The sequence below is a fragment of the Topomyia yanbarensis genome, chromosome 1 (genome assembly GCF_030247195.1).
Source record: "Topomyia yanbarensis strain Yona2022 chromosome 1, ASM3024719v1, whole genome shotgun sequence".
NCBI lineage: Eukaryota > Metazoa > Arthropoda > Insecta > Diptera > Culicidae > Topomyia > Topomyia yanbarensis.
The window spans coordinates 164,410,515-164,431,652 of NC_080670.1; the positions used below are offsets into that span (position 1 = coordinate 164,410,515).

At 41.4% G+C, this 21,138-nt stretch overlaps 6 protein-coding genes across 6 annotated transcripts; 3 read left to right on the forward strand and 3 right to left on the reverse strand.

The window, feature by feature from the left end:
- Positions 1–1,278: 1,278 nt before the first annotated feature.
- LOC131679900 (histone H2A) lies at positions 1,279–2,194 on the reverse strand. Its single transcript, XM_058960652.1, has one exon. The coding sequence runs from the start codon at positions 2,148–2,150 to the stop codon at positions 1,776–1,778; it is 375 nt and encodes a 124-aa protein (XP_058816635.1). The 5' UTR covers positions 2,151–2,194; the 3' UTR covers positions 1,279–1,775.
- A 200-nt stretch (positions 2,195–2,394) lies between these two features.
- On the forward strand, positions 2,395–2,960 carry LOC131676399 (histone H2B). Its single transcript, XM_058955467.1, has one exon. It carries the CDS (start codon positions 2,419–2,421, stop codon positions 2,791–2,793), a length of 375 nt encoding a protein of 124 aa, XP_058811450.1. The 5' UTR covers positions 2,395–2,418; the 3' UTR covers positions 2,794–2,960.
- A 1,894-nt stretch (positions 2,961–4,854) lies between these two features.
- Positions 4,855–5,197, forward strand: LOC131680029 (histone H4). Its single transcript, XM_058960764.1, has one exon. The coding sequence runs from the start codon at positions 4,883–4,885 to the stop codon at positions 5,192–5,194; it is 312 nt and encodes a 103-aa protein (XP_058816747.1). The 5' UTR covers positions 4,855–4,882; the 3' UTR covers positions 5,195–5,197.
- Positions 5,198–6,349: 1,152 nt separating this feature from the next.
- On the reverse strand, positions 6,350–7,101 carry LOC131679944 (histone H1B-like). Its single transcript, XM_058960690.1, has one exon. The coding sequence runs from the start codon at positions 7,068–7,070 to the stop codon at positions 6,402–6,404; it is 669 nt and encodes a 222-aa protein (XP_058816673.1). The 5' UTR covers positions 7,071–7,101; the 3' UTR covers positions 6,350–6,401.
- Positions 7,102–13,051: 5,950 nt separating this feature from the next.
- LOC131680010 (histone H2B-like) lies at positions 13,052–13,474 on the reverse strand. The gene has a single exon (XM_058960747.1). It carries the CDS (start codon positions 13,448–13,450, stop codon positions 13,076–13,078), a length of 375 nt encoding a protein of 124 aa, XP_058816730.1. The 5' UTR covers positions 13,451–13,474; the 3' UTR covers positions 13,052–13,075.
- Positions 13,475–13,697: 223 nt separating this feature from the next.
- Positions 13,698–14,164, forward strand: LOC131679989 (histone H2A). The gene has a single exon (XM_058960730.1). It carries the CDS (start codon positions 13,698–13,700, stop codon positions 14,070–14,072), a length of 375 nt encoding a protein of 124 aa, XP_058816713.1. The 3' UTR covers positions 14,073–14,164.
- Positions 14,165–21,138: the final 6,974 nt, after the last annotated feature.

A 21,138-nucleotide genomic window follows, 5' to 3' on the forward strand; every position in this document is an offset into this window, starting at 1 on the left:
GATCGGACACGCTGTGCGTAGGTTTTTTTTGTTCCAGTATTCGTTGGTGCCTAAGCTGCAACTCCGGTGGTTTGTGATTTAGTTGATGTTGATGAAGGGCTGTGTGATGCTTGCAGTTGATATTGCTTCGTTATAGGTTTGTGTACATGGTTTCTCGTAGTGTGTCTTCTTGTGTAACAACGTACGGCACGCAGGGGTCTGTCCTTCATGCGTGCACAGCGTGATTTGAGATTTGGTTACGCTTTTTGCTTTGAATTGAAAGTTCAGATATGAAGGAATAGGTACCGTCACTGGCCTTCTCACGAAACAAACGCCGTTGGAAATACCTTAAAGGTTCCATCTTACGTATTCCGACATGATGGTTGTAATAAATTTATTAATAGTACTCAGGTGTAGATCGTGCAGACGCATATCAATCTTATCATTGTCAATATAAACGGGTATCTTGGTCCTAACATTATCGTGCTCAATGACGTATTGCATGTTGTCTTCCATAGCGTAGATTTCCGTTATGGCCAAAGTTTTAAACGTTATCAGTAACGAGTATGGTGGGCTTGTATGACGACGACTTACGTTATTCTATACTGCATGTGCAAATTTGCTGTTGAATTTTGCTGTTGAGTTTCAAACATCTTGAAATGAATGATCGATATCGCACCGATGAAAGTAACGGTGCTTTATTGTTCACACTGTCTTGGGATGAATTTTATTATTCGATTGCTTTGCTTGTTTATAGTACTGGCACGTTACATATATACAGCAGACTTTAGGTAGAACCATTCGTTTAATTCACTGTGCGAATAACAAGCAGAGCGACTGCTTAGATACTGGTATCGACCCTGTAGTAATTCCATGATCTCCAGCTCGAGAGTGCGCTCAATAAACTTATTCCACGATAGTTGATATTTTTCTTTTTATGGAATGGATTTTCAGTAAAACGAAAAATGCCACTAGCAAGAGAACTCAAGTAGAAGCAGAAGCACCAAAACGCCGATGTGTCTTTTCAGAGGTACCAAAAGGGAATTCTTCGGGTCCCGGGTTGAAAGGCGATTTGAGCCGAGAAGAAGCGCTGGTAACCATTGTTTCATCGACATAGACGAGGCAATCTTGAGATTAAAAAATCCCTCGGAAGGTACAATTGGGAGATTCGACTGTATTAAGTTTTGTTTGTCGCATTCCGATGGAGGATGAGCATACGTTGCAGTTATGGTTGCGGTCGGTCGTAACTGCGATCTGGAGCATAGTGAAAAGCGAAGACTGAATAAATAGAAATATATTAGGCTTACAGGAAAAAAACCAGGATAAATCAGGCATTTTCCTCGACTTCCCAGGACAGTCAATGCAAAACCAGGACATGTCCTAGGAAACCAGGACGTTTGGTCACCCTAATTAACCATGATTTTCTCCGGAAATATTGAACCTAAAACATTGTATCGCGAACTATAATATTTGTGAATTAACGCTACAATATAATCAAACTTGACAGAAATACGGGCAAACACTTGCACAGATTAATAGGTTTAGGTTAGGTAGGATGTATACAACATTACATTGCGTGGGAGGATTACTTAGAATTTACATAAGGCTCCATTGATTTTTATACGACTTTGAATTTCCAATAGGCTTACCAAAAGGTTTAGAAAAATTCTCACAATAAAACTATTTCACTAATACTAGAACAACAAAGTAAACTATTTCATTTTTTTTTTCTTTATCACAAAATGGTGGTCGTCCTGAAAAGGACGGTTTGTATAAAAGTGAGTTCAGCGTTCGATTTAAGCCTTCTTTTCGGTCTTCTTGGGCAGTAGTACAGCCTGGATGTTTGGCAGAACGCCACCCTGAGCAATGGTCACTCCGGAGAGCAGCTTGTTTAACTCCTCATCGTTGCGAATGGCCAGCTGCAGATGACGCGGGATGATTCTGGTCTTCTTGTTGTCACGGGCAGCGTTTCCTGCCAATTCCAACACTTCAGCCGCGAGGTATTCCATCACAGCCGCCAGATAGACGGGTGCTCCGGCTCCAACACGTTCGGCATAGTTTCCTTTCCTCAACAGACGGTGGATACGGCCCACAGGGAACTGAAGACCAGCACGATTCGAGCGGGACTTTGCCTTTCCCTTAACCTTGCCACCTTTACCGCGTCCAGACATTTTCTTTGTTAGATTTTTGTTTCACGTAGCAACTGCGTACTGCAATAAAGTGATACTGATGCCACTTGCCCGGAAAGACACTCGTTATATACCCGCTGCAATGTTCATCAACTACCGAAGGGTGGAGCCACGAAGGAAATGTAACGAGGAAAACATAAAAAAGGACGGATTTTCATTCCACTACGAACGAGTATAAAAGAGACACGGCACACTGTGCGTCTATATCATTTCGTTTGTAGCATCGTAAAAGCATCTTACGTCAGTTGAAATGGCACCGAAAACCAGTGGAAAGGCCGCCAAAAAATCCGGCAAGGCGCAGAAAAGCATTGTGAAGGGAGACAAGAAGAAGCGTAAGCAACGCCGGAAGGAAAGCTACGCCATCTACATCTACAAGGTATTGAAACAAGTCCACCCGGACACCGGTGTCTCATCCAAGGCCATGAGCATCATGAACAGCTTTGTTAATGACATTTTCGAACGCATTGCTAACGAGGCTTCTCGTCTGGCGCATTACAACAAACGCTCGACGATCACTTCCCGCGAGGTTCAAACCGCCGTCCGTTTGCTGCTGCCGGGAGAGTTGGCTAAACACGCCGTCTCAGAAGGCACCAAAGCCGTCACCAAGTATACCAGCTCCAAGTAAATTATACTGACCATTGCATTCAAAAACCCGGCCCTTTTTAGGGCCATCAGAACATTAGCGAAGAATTGAATTAAATCTTCTACGTCATAAGTCCTATACAAAAGATGAGGATTCTGTTTAATACTATTGAGCATTTTTGTCTGTAAGGTTAGGTGAATTTTCACTATTATGGGGAAGGGATGATTTCTCCGTTTCCATGAATCAATATCATAAGGGACGTGAAAATTGTAAAATGCAAGAACCAAAAATGCAAACCGGAACCCCATGTTTTAGTCATACCATTTGAGCCAGTACGGTGAGCATAGATGGCAGACGCTGTTCTAACAATAGCTTCATATCGATAGGATACCTATGGGAATGGGATGACAGTGAGATCAACTACCTATCCATTGTATTGTTGGGAGTGGAAAGATTACAATAAATTGATCTTCACTGGAGTACGTCACAAATGATAAAATTTTCTGTGTTCTTCTTTCATTCTATGTGAGCTTGTGCAGGTACTTGTTCTTAAGCAAAATGTAATACAAATATCAATACTTCCACGGGTAGGCTAAAGATCTACTCCAACGCGTAGTCTCCCTACCTGAGCATAGTGGAATATAGAATCGGTTAAGCCGTCCCTTTCATTGCAACGTTCGAAGCCATATTTTTAATAAAAGAGGCGTAGTAGAAATACATCCTTACAAATACCGTCAGTACAGTACTGCTGTTTTATAGCTAGCCAACCAAGCGTTGCAATAGATATGACGCTTTGGAGCACACACTTTCGTAATGCTGACTGGGTTCCAAATTTTAGAATGACGCCAAATCATAGAGAACAGACTTTCATTTTCGAATAAAGAGGTATTTAATGTCTTCGAAAATATTTGAATTAATACCTTTTTAAGGCACTAACGCTGTCATCCCAGCACATCCAAACATTCATTGATAATAATTCGCAGTGCTGTGCCATAACATAAACTTCACGAAATTTATATGCGAAACACTCGAGATTCAGTCATCACGATGAGCAACCATTTCAACAGTAAAACACGTGAATTTAAAGTATGAAAATCAATGAACTCAACTTGAAAATTCCGAATCATATTTCGTCTGTAAGAAATGTGCATGAACATTATCAAAGAAAATTTAAAAAAAATTGAGTAATGTATACTTACCAGTAATTGCAAAACTGTCCAGCAAGACTACATCGCAGCGCCTTTTCATTCCATCTATCCGCCATTTTGCCATGCCATTTCACACATAACGGAGACATGGGCTCGAAGGTGAAATGTAAGGTTCATGAAATCCGAAAAAAGGCATAGCGGCATTTTCAATGGCAAATCAAACCACAAAATCATAGAATATTTAACATTCAATTCTTAAACAATCAATTTGGTGGCCCTGAAAAGGGCCTTTGATATGCTGTCGATGAGATTTAATGAAAGCTGATAGTCTTAAGCACGTTCTCCGCGGATACGACGAGCCAGCTGAATGTCTTTTGGCATGATGGTGACTCGCTTGGCATGGATAGCGCACAGATTGGTGTCTTCGAACAAGCCAACCAGATACGCTTCACTGGCTTCCTGAAGGGCCATAACAGCAGAACTCTGGAAACGCAAGTCGGTCTTGAAATCTTGAGCGATTTCACGAACCAGACGCTGGAATGGGAGCTTGCGGATCAAAAGTTCGGTCGACTTCTGGTAACGACGGATCTCACGAAGAGCGACTGTTCCCGGACGATAACGATGAGGCTTCTTCACTCCACCAGTAGCCGGAGCACTTTTACGAGCAGCCTTCGTTGCCAGCTGCTTGCGAGGAGCCTTTCCTCCAGTTGATTTACGAGCAGTCTGCTTGGTACGAGCCATTGCTTTTTGTTGGTTGAGGTCTTCTAGGTACTGAACGCGACGAAGATATAACACAGAATGAAACACACAGGCAGCCATTACCCCTCTTTATACCAGGTTGGTCCGCATGGAACAGCCAATCAACGAAGAGGAATGGAAAATCATACCCTCTCGTCGACTATATAAAGGGCGCATGTAACGGCAAAAGCCATAAGTTTCACTTCAACGGTCTTGACTGAAAGGTGCATCCTTAAGCAGAGAAAATGACTGGACGCGGTAAAGGAGGAAAGGGACTCGGAAAAGGAGGCGCCAAGCGTCATCGCAAGGTTCTTCGTGATAACATCCAGGGAATCACGAAGCCCGCCATTCGCCGTCTGGCTCGTCGTGGTGGTGTAAAACGCATCTCCGGTCTGATCTACGAGGAGACACGAGGAGTGCTGAAGGTGTTCCTGGAAAATGTCATCCGAGATGCCGTGACCTACACTGAACACGCCAAGCGCAAGACCGTCACCGCAATGGATGTCGTCTATGCCCTGAAGCGACAGGGACGCACTTTGTACGGTTTTGGAGGTTAAATAACAAGAACTCTTTTCGATCAATAAGCAAAAGGCCCTTTTCAGGGCCACAAAAATCTTGTCGAAGAATTAGTTTGCATTTTCTGTTTCATAGGCTTCATCTCCCTGGGAGGCAAATTCAGTTAAACCCAATTTTGTGCTTAAAGCTAGTTTTGATAAAGTTGAATTTTTGTACTGTGCTATATTCCTCCAAAGTGGAGTAAAATTTTGATAAAAACGAATTTTCCTCCACTAAGGGGAAAATTTACGCGTTAATGGCACAAAATCTATAACTAAATTACTAAAGATATGGAACTTGCGTTTTGACTTCGTCTCATCAGAATACGACACTAACTTACACTCTTACACTAAAAGCACATAACGCAAAAATGCTGGTTTAAACAATTTTCCCCTTAGTGAAGAGAAAATAGAAATATAGCATAGTATATCTTGTAATAACTTGCTAAACCCAACCAAATGTGACAATTTCACTAGTTCTCATCAGTTTAAAAATGGTACAGCAGTTTTTAGTTGCTGATTTTAGTAGCTGACATAACGAAATCCAAACTTGTGTTTACTAGGTATCAAACTAGTATTGAAAGCAATATGCTAATTTTTCAAGCGAGCAATTTACGTTAAACTCAAATTTGTGCATACAGGGGCACATTTTGTTAAGGTTGGATATAACCAGTTCAAAGCGGTACATTCCAAGGAGTTGGTTCCATTAGAACATGTAAATTTCATATTTTATCATTGTTGCAAAATATCTAGTAAGTTTTGAATATTACAATCGAAATTCAACCTTTACCAACTAATCGACTATGGACGTGGCTTGCGTCACAAACTACTTCTGTCAACTAGCAATGAATGGTATATATACGTCAACTTGGTTTGGTGACGAAGTAAACTATTTAGATTACGAGATTCATACATAAGATTATATAATCAATGGAAAGAATAGTGTTAAGCATTGAGATATTGTCATTTTTGCTAAATGGGCGGAGTGAAACATTTTAACCAATACGTTTATCAAACAAAGTACGGTATAGAAAAATCTTTAAAGCTTTACAAAGGAATATTAAAAATGAGGTTTACAACGATACTATGAAAATGTAAATTAGGAAAAATATCTATCAAATTCTTTCGAGAAATATTTGGTAGTCCTGAAAAGGACTCTTTTTTGAGATTATGTTGAGCCAATAAAAGCAATATTCGGTATCAACTGAATTTACTTCTTGGCGGCGGCTTTTTTTGGAGCAGCTTTCTTGGCTGGTGCTGCCTTCTTTGGCTTCGGGGTTTTCGGCTTGTTTGCTACGGCTTTCGTTGGTTTGGTGGCTTTCTGTTTGGGAGCAGCTGCCTTCTTGGCGGCCTTTGCAGGGGCTGCCTTGGCTTTCTTCGCCACAGATTTCTTAGCGGCAGCAGCTTTCGGCTTCTTAGCCTTCTTCTCGCCAGCTGGTTTCTTGGCAGCCGCTTTTTTCTCTCCAGCAGCCTTCTTGGGCTTCTTGGCGGCAGCAGTCTTCTTCGGCTTTTTCTCACCAGCCGGTTTCTTAGCGTCGGCCTTAACCTTGAACGATCCGGAAGCGCCAGTTCCCTTAGTCTGGGAAAGCTTTCCCTTTTCGACGCCGGTTTTCAGAGCCTTCTTGATAAATGGAGCCAGCTTGGCGACGTCACACTTATAGTTGGCGGCGATGTATTTCTTGATGGCCTGCAGCGACGAACCGTTGCGTTCCTTCAGGGTCTTGATGGCAGCTAGAACCATATCGTTCACTGGTGGATGGGTCGATGGCTTTTTCGGTTTCGCAGTGCCGCTCTTGGTAGCCTTGGCCTTCTTTGGGGCCTTGGCCGGAGAGGCAGCAGCAGGCGCCGCAGCAACAACTTCGGTAGCGGTTTCAGCCATTTTTACTCACTTTATTTCTTTTAGAAAGTATATGAACGTTGGGGGAAAATATACGAATGAAACGAAAACTGTTGGCTTGTTGGTGCTCGGATCCGTCGACCGTGTTAGGGAATATTTTGGCATGGCGGTTGAAAATTTCTGTTCGACTAGTGTAGATAGTTTTTCTAGACTAATCTCTTAAATTAGTATTATTTGAATAATGAATAGCTCAAATTCTCAAAGAATTCATTTTCTTTTTGATGTAATATTTGTACTTTCGAAATATTTACACAAGACCATTCACATCGAAATATATGTGAGGGAAATTCCAATTTATCACGCACTTTTCACGACTTTTCGAAACTGATTTGCGTAAAATAGTTAAATATTGACATTTAAACAGTTAATATGCCTTTTATACACCATTTATTAGAAAGACAAATGTTTTCTCTTCCAATTGGTACCGAATATGTATATATGTTTTGAATAACAAACCGAAATTATTCAATCAAAATTCCCCCCTTTTATGTGACAAATTACTTGCTTCGGAAAAAAGTTTTTGGTTAAGTTTCTGCTTGATTTTAACGTTAGATGTTATTTAATTCTTTAGTTAATGGCAAATGCACAAAATAATTATTTTGCTAAATTGACAGCGGACATACTACATCACACTTTAGTGTTAATATGGACTCTTTGGATTGTAAATCTTGGGTGAATCGCTAGTTGGTTTTGACAGCATATACGAACCATAATGAGATTCTGATGAATTAAAAAAGTTCAGTCTGATTCGCAAGAATAGTGGCTAGTGTAACTTAACTCAGTGATTTGAAAATTCCCACATCCCAGGAAGGCTGTCTCAACAAAATGTCTGTCTCATGGCTTCCAAGTACGATCCTATGACGTTTCCATTTGGATGTCAAATTCCGAAATGAGAAGTAAAATTTCCCGCTCGAATGTGCTCGCGGTTATTACTTTTTTCTCCGCCATTGTTTACTTGGAGGTTGAAAGATTTTTGCGTTTTATTATAAAAGTTGTTAGCATTTTTTATAAAAGTAGATAAGCATTCCATTTTATCCATAAAGTTTTATTGCCTAAAAGCACCGGAACTGCTTCGATCCATGCAATAGATCCAAAAAAACATATAAATTATTAAGTTATTCTTCTTTTCGGAAATCAAGTTCGACAAACAAAATAATAAACTGAAACTAAGAAGAAGTATTAGGAACCGATTCACAAGCGGTTGTGGTCATTCTGGCTGTACCCAGAACCCAGTACCCAAGTAACCAATAAGCATTATAAAGTAGCCTAATATCTGCTTTGGTTCCACAAATAAATCTGTCTTAAAGAGCCGTGAAGCCCTAAATACTGATATAATGCTGATATTATGCCAGAAAAGGCGAAATATAGTGCTATTACTGTGCAGAGATTGACAGCTCGTTTCTGCAGTACTAATGCTATTATATAGCACCGGCCACAAATGTCAATTTTGAAAGCCTTATATTGGCAATACTAATGCTATTAAAAAGTTTTAGTTGGCTGTCATTGTCCGCCATGGTTTTGAAACCAGTTCTTATGTTTCCTTTCGGTATGATGAGCAAAAAGGAAAAATTTTAAAATAAGACGTTCTGTTTAAAACCGTAATTGTCTCTCTTCTAATGCATTGTAATGAATATCCTTAATGGGTTTTCGTTCCCACATATTTTTTTTACGAAAATTACCTTTAGTCAGTCTCGAACTGAGGTACCTTGCCTCGTCCTTCGCGGTAAGTGCGCTGCGTTTGCTCCCTAGACTACATTGCACATGTTCGATTCAAATGAAATATGCCGAATATAATCTTCAACAAGAGTTGCATAACAAATAAACCCACAGCATTACAATAGCATTATATAGGCTTTTTATTTGCTGTATAATGACACTAAATGCACTTGTAAAGCTCACACGCTTTAAAGATCCTTGAAGCATGTACGCGTTATATCAGCTTTATATACGCATATAGAGCAAGCGATAATGCTATATTTCGGCTGTGCAGTTATGCATTATTGATGCTAATATAGACCTTCATTGCGTTGTTAATGCTGTAATGGAGTTTCAATACAACATTAATTCAAATATATAGCCAATATAGCACTGAGAACTGACATACAAGTAAAGTTTTCAACTTGTGTAAGAAATAAAACTGTCGCTTTGAAATAACAACAGCGAGTAGCAACTTGCCACTGGTCGGCGCTTCGATCGGCCAGCAATCGCTATACGGGACTTGTGTGCAAACTTGGATACAATGGTGATTCACGCATGCGAACCTGTATGCGATGGTGATTTTCATTTAAATGTTCACACAGGTTTTTCGGGAAAGTTTGTTCTAACTTATATGTCTGTTCTCTGTGAATATAGTGCAAAGGCTTAATGCTTATAGTTACTTGGGGGTTGCCATACTTGCCTCAAACCCCTTGGGTGATATCATGCACGAAACGGTTTTTTCGATTGAAGTGTGTGCCTTGCAGACGCTAGACAGTCATACACCAAAATGTCTCCTAGCTATTTTTCGACCGCTGGCAGCCATCGTTGAGCGGGATTTAATAGGTAACCACTGAGAAGCCCAAAAAATTGTTTCTAAATCGTCCAACATGGGTTCAACGATGGACGATTGTTAAACGGTTTGTTGGGCGTTGATCAACGTTGGCTCAACGAACGTCCTTCAGTTTACGATTTTGAAACCAACGTTCTTTGGGGGTACCCAGGAACTGGTTTGGAACTCTTACACGGGTCAACGATGGACGTTTGTTGAACGGTTATTTGGACGTTGTCCAAATTGGTCCAACGAAGAACGTCCTTCATTGGACGATTTTGAAACCAACCATTCTTAGAGGGCAGTCACTGTGGCAAGCAGAAAGTTAGCAAAAGTTGAGCAAAGCGAAATTGATTCTGGAAGCGTTTCTACCAATATTTTGCACGATTTGTGCGAGAATTCTGGCAAAGAATTCGCTCAAATGCAACAACCGTTTCTGACAGAAGCGGTTAAACTAACCGATGCTACTCACTTTTAGCCAGAATCCAACCAGGAATGTACGGTTAAGATTTCTGTACGCTTCCTGCCACATATTTGTCAGATGTTTTGCTCGATTTGTGCTAAATTCTACCAGGTAGGGATTGCCAGGATCTTTGCACGATTTATTTCCGAGTTATGCCAGGGTTTTGCTCGGTTCCTGTCAAAATTTTCCAGAAAACGCGAGCGAAACCGAGTTCGCCCTAGTTCAACTAACCCGAAAGGATGCGCGCAAAAATCTGACAGGGCTACCAAACCAAGACTTACAGAAATCTAGCAGAGCAGTCTCTGCCAGAAAATTTGGTGACTGGGTAATGGAGTCAGTATGGATTCCAGTTCAAATTAGAAAAACTCTAGAAAGAGAACTGCGGAGACTCCATTTTGGATCGATTGGATTCGCGTTTAGCTGTCAAAAACGAATCCAATCGAACATTGCCTATCCTTATAACATTGGACGTGTTGCCATACAATGCCGTGGCATACGTTGCCAAAAATGCTGATTTTCTCTCCGCAGTTCTCTTACTAGAGTTTTTCTAGTTCAAATCAATACCCGATTGTGACTCAATCGGTTTCGGAATCGGTGTTTGAATTTGAGCTGGTATCCATACTGACTCCATTTAGGATTCCGAATGGTTTGACCGGGTATTATTGTATTTAACAATTTAAGTTCAACTGACACTGAGTCTTAGTGAACAAAACAAATAATACATAATAATACAAATACAAAACAAATAATACAAATAATTAATCTAAACTGGTAACAAATAATTTCGAAACTGTTCTGAGATACCCAGCCACCGTGTTTTAGCAAAAAGGTAGCAGAGGTTGAGCAGAGCGAAATTGTTTCTGGCAGTGTTTCTTCCAGTATTTTGCGCGATTTGTGCGAAAATTCTGCCAGAGAATTCGCCCAAATGCAACAACCGTTTCTGACAGAAACGGTTAAACTAACCGATGCTGCTTGCTTTTAGCCAGAATCCAGCCAGGAATGTATCGCCAGGATTTCTGTGCGCTTCCTGCCACAACTTTATCAGATGTTTTGCTTGATTCGTGCTAAAATTCAACCAGGTAGGATCTTTGCACGTTTTATTTCTGAGTTGTGCCAGGGTTTTGCTTGGTTCCTGTCAGAACTTGCCAGAAAACGCGAGCGAAACCGGGTTCGCCCTAGTTCAGCTAACCCGATAGCACAGAGAACAATCTCTAACGGTTTCGAAGGTAGTTGAGATATCCAAACCAGGTGCACTACTGTCATGTTTTTTTTTGTGGCTGAGTTCGACTGAATTGATAGCGGTTATTCCTCTACCCAGTCAAACTAGTCCGGAACCGGTTCGGACTTCCAGCATGAATTCCAGCTCAAATGCATCAACCGATAGAGTCGGAATCGGTTGTTTTCTTTGAGCAAGATTCCATACTGAATTAATTCAGGACAGGTTCAGGAATGGATTTGACGGATAGTTGGGATAGGTTGGTGTTGCGGCGCTAATGTTTATCGTATATTAATTCAAATGTTTACACACGTTTCTTAAATATTTTTGTTCGATCATGGATGTCTGTTCTCTGTGCTGAATCCATTCAGGATTTCGAACAGGTTCCGGAATGGTTTTGACGGATAGTTAGGATAGGTTGGTGTGGCGGCGCTAGTGTTTATCGTATATTAAGTCAAATGTTTACACACGTTTTTTAAATATTTTTGTTCGATCATGGATGTCTGTTCTCTGTGCCCAAATCTTTTACATGGTCAACACGTAGCAACTGAGTTGCAGCAATGTTGTAGTTGAAAGTAAACATGTTCCTCGTTCGATGAATGCTGATGACAACGCATTTAGTAACACTAATACCCATCATATTTCTTTCACACTAACTGTAGAAGGGATCAATGAGATACTGTAGCTCACGGTAATCGACTTCTTTCCTTATAACTAGAAATATGTTCTAATCGTCAGCGAAGAACAGTTTCCCTCCACGCATTAGAACGAAAATATCGTCATTGGCGAATAGTGGAAACAGTAGCGGACCAAGCGTACTATTTTGAAGAAATCCAGAATGATAGGACTCAGATACATTGTCACTAATTTGAACAACGACTTCATGGTGAACAAGGTATGATCGAAGCCAACGACAGAATCGGACAGCGCATCCAAGTTTATTAAGCTTCGTTAACAGTATCTCATGGTTAACAATGTCATACGCAGCCTTAAGATCTGTGCAGATCGTGTCCACCTGCAGTTGTTTGGACCTTTGTTCTGTACAGAAGGACGTGAAGGTCCACAGAGAACAGACATCCATGATCGAACAAAAATATTTAAGAAACGTGTGCAAACATTTGAATTAATATACGATAAACACTAGCACCGCCACACCAACCTATCCCAACTATCCGTCAAATCCATTCCGGAACCGGTTCGAAATCCTGAATGGATTCAGTATGGAATCTTGCTCAAAGAAAACTAGCGATTCCGGTTCGTCCATGAAAATACATCAATTTGAAATGAAGACGTGTGGTTTAATTATGAAAATCCCACCAACTTGAAAGTGAGTGATTAAGAGGCTTTGAATTTGATGGTTGGGTTTGATTGAACTGAAAGTTGGCATTTGAAAATGAAAATTTGTTCCACTGATTGGAATAGCATTGGCGAGGACAGTTGGCTACCACCAGTCTTATGTTGATTTCAGGTTAAGATTCGAGTCACTCTAATATGTACAAAATCCATATAAAAATGAACCTAGAGCGACTCTGATCTAAAACCGGAATCAACATTATAATACCAGTTGGCGAAAAATCGGTACTCCGAATTGTCTCTTCCCGAAATAGTCAATACTTTAGCTATCGCGGCAAATGTACTACATTTTGAATAGTTTGTCGCAAGTTTATTCATTTTATCGTTTATGATGTAAAAGCAGCGTAGAGGAAAATCTAGTTTGATTCTTTAGCAGAGTTGCTGGCCCTGAAAAGGGCCGATAGTTTTGATGTGGGGATTATATGAATTTACTTGGAGCTAGTATACTTAGTGACAGCCTTGGTGCCTTCCGAGACAGCGTGTTTGGCCAACTCTCCCGGCAGCAGAAGACGAACAGCAGTCTGTATCTCGCGGGAAGTAATCGTAGAGCGCTTGTTGTAATGAGCAAGACGAGAAGCTTCGGATGCAATGCGTTCGAAGATGTCGTTAACGAAGCTGTTCATGATGCTCATGGCCTTCGAGGAAACTCCGGTGTCTGGGTGAACTTGCTTCAACACCTTGTAGATGTAGATAGCATAGCTCTCCTTCCGCCGCTGCTTACGTTTTTTCTTGTCTCCCTTCACAATGGCCTTCGTTGCCTTGCCGGCTTTTTTGACTGCTTTTCCACTTGCTTTCGGTGCCATTTCGACAGTAGTGTTATGCTTTCTGGTGCTTGAAAGAAACTAATGCTGAAGCCATGTATGCTAGCCCTTTTATACTCGCATCGAAAGCATCGGATGTCCGTCCCCTTTTTTATGTTTGTCGAATATTACTCCATCAGCCCTGTCCTTGTGTTGAATAATGCACAGTGAAACGGGTATATAATGAGGGTCTATCCAGGTACCTGGCCTCAGTTGAAAGATACTACTCTATTCCAAAACACAACACATCATGTCTGGACGCGGCAAAGGAGGCAAAGTTAAGGGAAAGGCAAAGTCCCGCTCAAATCGCGCCGGTCTTCAATTTCCCGTTGGTCGAATCCACCGTCTGCTGAGAAAGGGAAATTACGCCGAACGTGTCGGTGCTGGAGCACCCGTCTATTTGGCAGCTGTGATGGAATATCTCGCTGCAGAAGTGTTGGAACTGGCAGGAAATGCTGCTCGTGACAACAAAAAGACCAGAATCATCCCGCGTCATCTGCAGCTGGCCATTCGTAACGATGAGGAGTTGAACAAACTACTCTCAGGAGTCACCATTGCTCAGGGCGGTGTTCTGCCAAACATCCAAGCCGTACTACTGCCCAAGAAGACCGAAAAGAAGGCCTAAATCGAAAGCTGAACCAACCCTTGTACAAAACGTCCTTTTTAGGGCGACCACACATTTGTTATAAAGAAAAAATTGAAATTGTTTCATATCAATGGGTCAAAATAATGTATGAATAATTATAGAATTATGCTATACAATTGCCATGACGCTCAGCGATGTTGAGGACCATAATGTAATTTTTTAAAGTGTTTCAATTCACCATTTTGTTGAAAAGCGTAACTATTAAATGACTACAAAAATTTGATCACGATTTGACAGCAAAATTTCGTGCATCAGAGTAGCCTATTATTCAGCAGCCGTGAAGGTTACATGTGATCACTTAAAATTATACCAAACTCACTGTCTGGATTCCAGATTTTAGAATGACACTCAACCCTCAATCTCCATGTTTGAATAAATAAGTATTCTATGCTTGTGGAAATAAAACATTGAACGAATGGTCGTTTAAACACTAACGCCATCACACTAACATATCCGAAACTAGACGTATACTCGCGATTTCGAAATCTCTTTGTACACTATGCTATATTTCTCTTTAAGGAGAAAAAATCTGGTAAAAACCAATCATTCTCCACTACGGAGAAAATTGATTAAAACCACTTTTGCACGTTAACGGCACAAAACCTACGCTGATCATAATTAGCTCGTTATTAACAAGTGTTTCGAACTTCGATCTGTGCTATAAGATAAACCACTCGAAATCCATATGCGAAACACTGAAGATTCAGCCATCACGTTGAACAACCAACCCAATAGCAAAACACGTGAATTTAAAGTGTTTTGCATATGAAAATCAATGAACTCACCACTTGACAATCAATAATATTTCTAAAGCAATTCAATGTTGCGTTATTGCAATTTATATTATTTTATTTGTTCTTATTATTTATTTTCTACGCAGCTGGATCAATTCTAATATGAACGTTGGGAGTGACGCTTCCCGCACATTCGATGATGGTCCAACGAACATATTACATACTTATTTCTCAATTAGTTGTAACAAGCTCACCATTCCTCGGTTAGCAACTTGAAAATTTCCGAATCATCTTTCGTCTGTAAGAAAAATTGTGACGAACTTTTGAAAAAAAATCAAGGAATGCAGACTTAGCGGTAATTATAAATAGTTTCAGAAATACTATATCGCAGGGTAGTTTTCCATTCATTTCATCCGCCATTTTTTCCATGCCGTTGGACGCAAAGCGAAAGCGTAAGTTTGAAAGTGAAATGTAAAGTTTATGAAATTAAAAAAATAAGTACAGCGGCATTTTTAATTCCAAATCAAACTACAAAATCACAGAATATTCAAAATTCAATTCTTAAGCAATTAATATGGTGGCCCTGAAAAGGGCCTTTGATTTTTTTGTCGATGAGACTCAATGAAAGCTGATAACCTTAAGCACGTTCGCCACGGATACGACGAGCCAGTTGAATGTCTTTTGGCATGATGGTGACTCGCTTGGCATGGATCGCGCACAGATTAGTGTCTTCGAACAAGCCAACCAGATACGCTTCACTGGCTTCCTGCAGGGCCATAACAGCAGAACTCTGGAAACGCAAGTCGGTCTTGAAATCTTGAGCGATTTCACGAACCAGACGCTGGAATGGGAGCTTGCGGATCAAAAGTTCAGTCGACTTCTGGTAACGACGGATCTCACGAAGAGCGACTGTTCCCGGACGATAACGATGAGGCTTCTTCACTCCACCAGTAGCCGGAGCACTTTTACGAGCAGCCTTCGTTGCCAGCTGCTTGCGAGGAGCCTTTCCTCCAGTTGATTTACGAGCAGTCTGCTTGGTACGAGCCATTGCTTTTGACATTAAAAATGTCTTACTCCACTATCTGGGGCTAGGTGTCATTCTAAAATCTAAACTATCTCCCATGTAACGAAACTATGTAAGGTTTGCACGCTTATAACTCCGATATTACTAGATGGATTTTAATCATTCATACACCAACCGATTCAGAAACACCTAACTTAAATATTGGTAATAATTTAATATCTCCACAATAAAAGTAGACGTTTGGAAATTGGTAAAATTAAAAAGTTCACGAAAAACGGGAAAATTACCATTCGTGAGGCAGATTTCTCAGACACAGCCGTCAAAAGAGGGCAGCTTAGTTGCTCAATGAAACACGAAAAGTCATAAATAGAAGCAACGCATGTCCGTTTAAATCAGTTGTTGCTCTTATCCCATAGGAGCAACATCGTCTCCGGGCGATGCAATAAGCGCTATCGATTTTCGGTAACGTTGGCATTCGCACACACTCGCACCTAAGTGACTAAACCATATACGGTTAGTTTATAAATAGAGGTGACGCGTACCCGTTTGAATCAGTTTTTGTTCTTATGTCGAACGGGTAAGATCATGGCTGCAGCGTCTGGGCACTACACTAAGCGGTAGACGCTATGCATTTTTGGCAGCGGTGGCCGTGTGCGGATTTTTCGGGTACCAGCACGGTGTCGCAGAATGATTTGCAAAGTGGGTGGGTGGGGTGGTTTGGATTTAATTCAATACGGTGTGTGCTGCTTAAGAGTGTTGCGTTTGAAAAAAATATATTTATTTTTATGCATGCGTGTGCGTTGTAACTTGTTAATCCATGTTTACGGCGCTTTGTAGCTGCGTAGGGTAAAGAGCCTCTTGGTTTTCATGTTTCATATTTCGGTTATATGTTTTTTATGAGTAAGGCATCTGACAACGTGCTTCTGTAGTTATTGCACTGTTCAGCAGCGTAGTATTTTACACTCAGGTTTTTTTACGCGGATTTTGAAATTTACGCGGTTTTCATCAACGCGTTTTTTTTTTATTTACGTGGTTTTCATTTACACGGCCTGTATCCCTTGCGTGAAAAATCTGAGTGTAATTGCATAGGAAACAATCACATTCCCAGCAAAACTTTTTGTTTTCTAATTTCAAACACTTTTGTTTCGTACTGCACACAACGGAAAATTTTAAAACAGAACTTACCGTCCTAGCAGCAGTTTAAGCGGGTGTTCTTTTTCGATTCAAATTCAAGCCATGTCGTAAGCGTTACTGGACTTAAAATTGTTTTCCCAGTTTATCCAGTCAGAATATCTGTCCTACCCTATGTATTTAAAACACAGTTCTAATTGCGTTTTAAAGTATACAACAAATAGAACGGTTGGGTATACTAATATAAATTTTAAAATAAATCTTTTAAATTATTAAACAAACCGCTGTACTGAAGATATAATTATGTCAGTCCTATTACCACATAAAACACCTATATAACATAAAACGCTGCAGAATTGGTTTAATAATACACTACAGAGTTATAACACGCTTAATAATTAGCAACAAGGAAAATGTCACCAAGATAGCATAAAAACCCGTTTTAACTGGTAGTGCGAACGTTGTATAACAATGTAATTTATCAAATAATTTCATTTGTTCAACCACTAATCGATCAAGAAATACTTAACCTTAAGATTGTTTACTTAAGTTCATTAGCACACTATTGAAAATTTAAATGGAAAATGAAATTTCATATTTCATGGAGAATCTGTATATTTCCGTTGGCGGGCGTGGGCTTCCTCATCACAGCTCTCAATATGGAACTTTTCTTTTGAATATATTTTCTGGACAGACCAGCCTATTTTTACTAGATGGATCAGCCAAATAATGCCAGTGAGATACTTGATTAATTAATAGATTACCGTTAAAAGACCTTCAATAAATTATGTTTTGATGGGGAGGGTATATAGCAAATTGTAACATATGAAAACAGGCGAGTGAACAAGAACGTGAGTCGATATGTGTGATAGATAAAATTCATTTGCACGCTCTTGAAAAAAGCTACATTTTTAATGTCACCGTGGTCGTGACCTGTACACAACCCTTTAATTTTTGTTGGTTGAGGTCTTCTAGGTAACTGAACGCGATGAAGATAGAACACAGAATGAAGCACTCAGGCAGCCATTACTCCTCTTTATACCCGGTTGCTCCGCATGGAACAGCCAATCAGCAAAGAGGAATGGAAAAACATACCCTCTCGTCGACTATATAAAGGACACATGTACCGGCGAAAGGCATACATCGGTTCGTCGTGTCTTAACGTGTTCAGACGTGTATTTTTTTTTTTTTTTGTCGCCGCGTGTTTAGTTTTTCGTTCGGTAGCTAGTTGGTTCGGTTGCGGTGTCCGTTCGACAATTCGGTCGTATGTCGAAACGGAAACGCCGGTCGGGCGGCTCGAAGGCCAGCCCCAAACAAAGCAAGAGCGCAAAAGCGCTGAAAAGTCCAAAGGAACCGGACGGCAAGAGATTGCGGTCAGAAAGAGACCGAATGTCAGTGTATTCGGCTCCCCCAGCGAGCATTGCGAGCGCAGCGAAAACTACAACCAATATCAGTGACGTTGGTGATTTCGGCGGATCCATGCAGGATTTGCTTGAAGAAGATTTACAGCCGCCAGTGAAAATTAAAATTCCACCCATCATGGTTAAGTCGGTCCCGCTCGAAAAGCTGATGAAAACCATGAAAGCGCTAGGTGTTTCGGCTGAATACAAAATCTGCCGAATCGGCATAAAAGTGATGGTGCAAACAAAAGAAAATTTCGGAAAAGCTACGGCATATCTGAAAAGCAGTAAAACGCAGTTTTTCACCCACGACTTTGCCGGTGAAAAGCCGTTCAAGGCGGTGATACGCGGGCTGCCTGTGATGGCAACTGAAGATATCAAGGAGGAACTGCGCGTTCACTACAAGCTGGAGCCAATAGAAGTTTTCCAGATGTCACGCCGCGAAAAAGTTAAAACCTTTCGGGACTGCCTGTTTCTAGTGCATTTTCCAAAAGGTACCGTAACGCTAAATGCACTTCAGGCGGTGCGTTCAATCGGATCAATAGTTATTCGCTGGGAGCCATATCGTGGCACAAATCGCGACGTAACACAATGTCAACGATGCTTAAATTTCGGCCATGGTACCCGGAACTGCAATGTAAAGCCCCGTTGCGACTATTGTGCTCAGCCGCATAGCACTGCCGACTGTTTGGTGGAAGGTGCCATCGAATACCGTTGTGCAAACTGTGGTGGGAAGCATCGAGGTTCAAATCGTTCCTGCTGGAAGAGAGAGGAATACAAAAATATTCGGAAACAAGCCTCTACACAGAACCAAGCCGGAAGGAAGCGACAGGAAGTGCCTGCGTTTACAACCACAAATTTCCCCATGCTGGCTCCCAGCAGATCAGGGACTGCGACTCCTCCAATAAGTCCTCCTGATAGTCATCCGGTGGTCCCTACCACTCAACTCAGCACTTCTACCGTTCGTCAGGATACGTCTTTATCTCGACCGTGGGCACCCACCACTAACCCGTGGGCACTTCCAACCAATGGTGGCCAAGATGGTTCTCCGGACCAGCAATCCGCGACATTGTTTTCAGCTGAGCAGCTGACGGGCATCTTTACTGAAATGTGTGGCCAGTTACGACAGTGCCGCACTCGCCAAGACCAGATCTACGTTCTGGGGCTGATGGTCATTCGTTATGGCTGTTAAACCCCTCCGTCTGATGAACTGGAATGCTCACTCTATCCGAGTGAAAAAGATCGAGCTTGTAGACTTCATCAACACAAACGCCATCGATGTAAGTATCGTAACCGAAACATATCTTTCCCCTGATATCCCGTTCTCCATACCAAACTACACCACGGTGCGTATGGATCGAACACACTCTCGCGGAGGAGGCGTAGCGATCATAGTGAAAAAGGGCATCAAATTTCTAATGCTGCCGCAACCTGTCACAACCGTCATCGAATGTTTAGGAGTTGAAATCGAAACTTCAGAAGGGATAATTAAAATCTTCGCTGTCTATTGTCCACATCAATGCTATACTACCAATGGTTTGGCTAGACAATTCAAAAATGACTTGTCCAAACTTACGAGATCGAACGCTAAATACATAATCGGTGGTGACCTTAACGCTCGACATAACCTGTGGAGGAATAGCAGGAAAAATCAGAATGGTTCCCTACTCTTTGAAGATGCCCAACTTGGCTATTATAGTGTTCATTTTCCTGACGAGCCCACATTCCTCTCTCCGGCTGGTGTGCCCTCTACTCTGGATATTTTCTTGTCCAACACCGAAATCTCTAAGCCGCAAACCCTCTCTGAACTCAGCTCCGATCACTTTCCGGTAACTTGCGAATTCGGTGGTGAAGTTGTTGCGTCCCCGATCCATCTTAGGAAAGATTTCCACAGGGTTAATTGGGTGGTCTTCCAGAGAACTGTTGACTCGCTACTGGAAGAAAATCCTCCTCTTACTGATACAAACGACGTCGACAGCTGTCTGGAAAGGTTTCAGCAAGCGTTGGATGGTGCAGATAGGGCATGCATCAGAAAAGTTCCGGTGAAAGCAAACACCATTTCCATTGACCGTGACACAAAATACCACATTCGCCTTCGTAACATTTTTAGACGGCAGTTCCAAAGAACTGGTGACCTGGTTAAAAAACAGCTCGTCTCGGACCTCAACGAAGTTATTAAGAGTAGAATGGATCGGCTGAAAAATGAGAACTTCGGTAAGGTAGTGCAGGGCCTTAAGGATCATTCCAGGCCATTCTGGAAAGTTGCCAAGGTGCTAAAATCCCGACCCAAACAAATCCCACCATTGAAATCGGCCAACAATCTGCATGTTTCTCCCCTCGAAAAAGCAAATATCATCGGTGACCACTTTGCACGCTCGCACAACATTGGCAATGGTATGCGAAGTCCACTCGAAACGGCAGTAGAGGATAAAATGCGCTTGCTAGATGAGACATTCTGCGTTGTCCCTCAGGATCAGCTGGTGACAGTTGACGAAGTTCGCATGGCAATAAGAAAGACCAAGAACATGAAGGCCCCCGGGTTTGATGAAGTGTTCAATCTGATACTGAAAAATCTCAGTCACCGAGCCCTAACATCACTGGCTAACATCTTTAACAAATGTTTGGAGTTACGATATTTCCCTTCCGCGTGGAAAATCGCCAAAATAATCCCCATTCTCAAACCCGGTAAAGATCCCACCGCACCCACCAGCTACAGACCTATCAGTTTATTGTCATCGCTGAGTAAAATCTTCGAG

What these genes read in the sequence shown, in the direction of transcription:
- LOC131680029 (XM_058960764.1), top strand. Translation starts at nt 4,883, where the DNA reads ATGACTGGACGCGGTAAAGGAGGAAAGGGACTCGGAAAAGGAGGCGCC.
- LOC131676399 (XM_058955467.1), top strand. Translation starts at nt 2,419, where the DNA reads ATGGCACCGAAAACCAGTGGAAAGGCCGCCAAAAAATCCGGCAAGGCG.
- LOC131680010 (XM_058960747.1), bottom strand. Translation starts at nt 13,450, where the DNA reads ATGGCACCGAAAGCAAGTGGAAAAGCAGTCAAAAAAGCCGGCAAGGCA.
- LOC131679944 (XM_058960690.1), bottom strand. Translation starts at nt 7,070, where the DNA reads ATGGCTGAAACCGCTACCGAAGTTGTTGCTGCGGCGCCTGCTGCTGCC.
- LOC131679989 (XM_058960730.1), top strand. Translation starts at nt 13,698, where the DNA reads ATGTCTGGACGCGGCAAAGGAGGCAAAGTTAAGGGAAAGGCAAAGTCC.
- LOC131679900 (XM_058960652.1), bottom strand. Translation starts at nt 2,150, where the DNA reads ATGTCTGGACGCGGTAAAGGTGGCAAGGTTAAGGGAAAGGCAAAGTCC.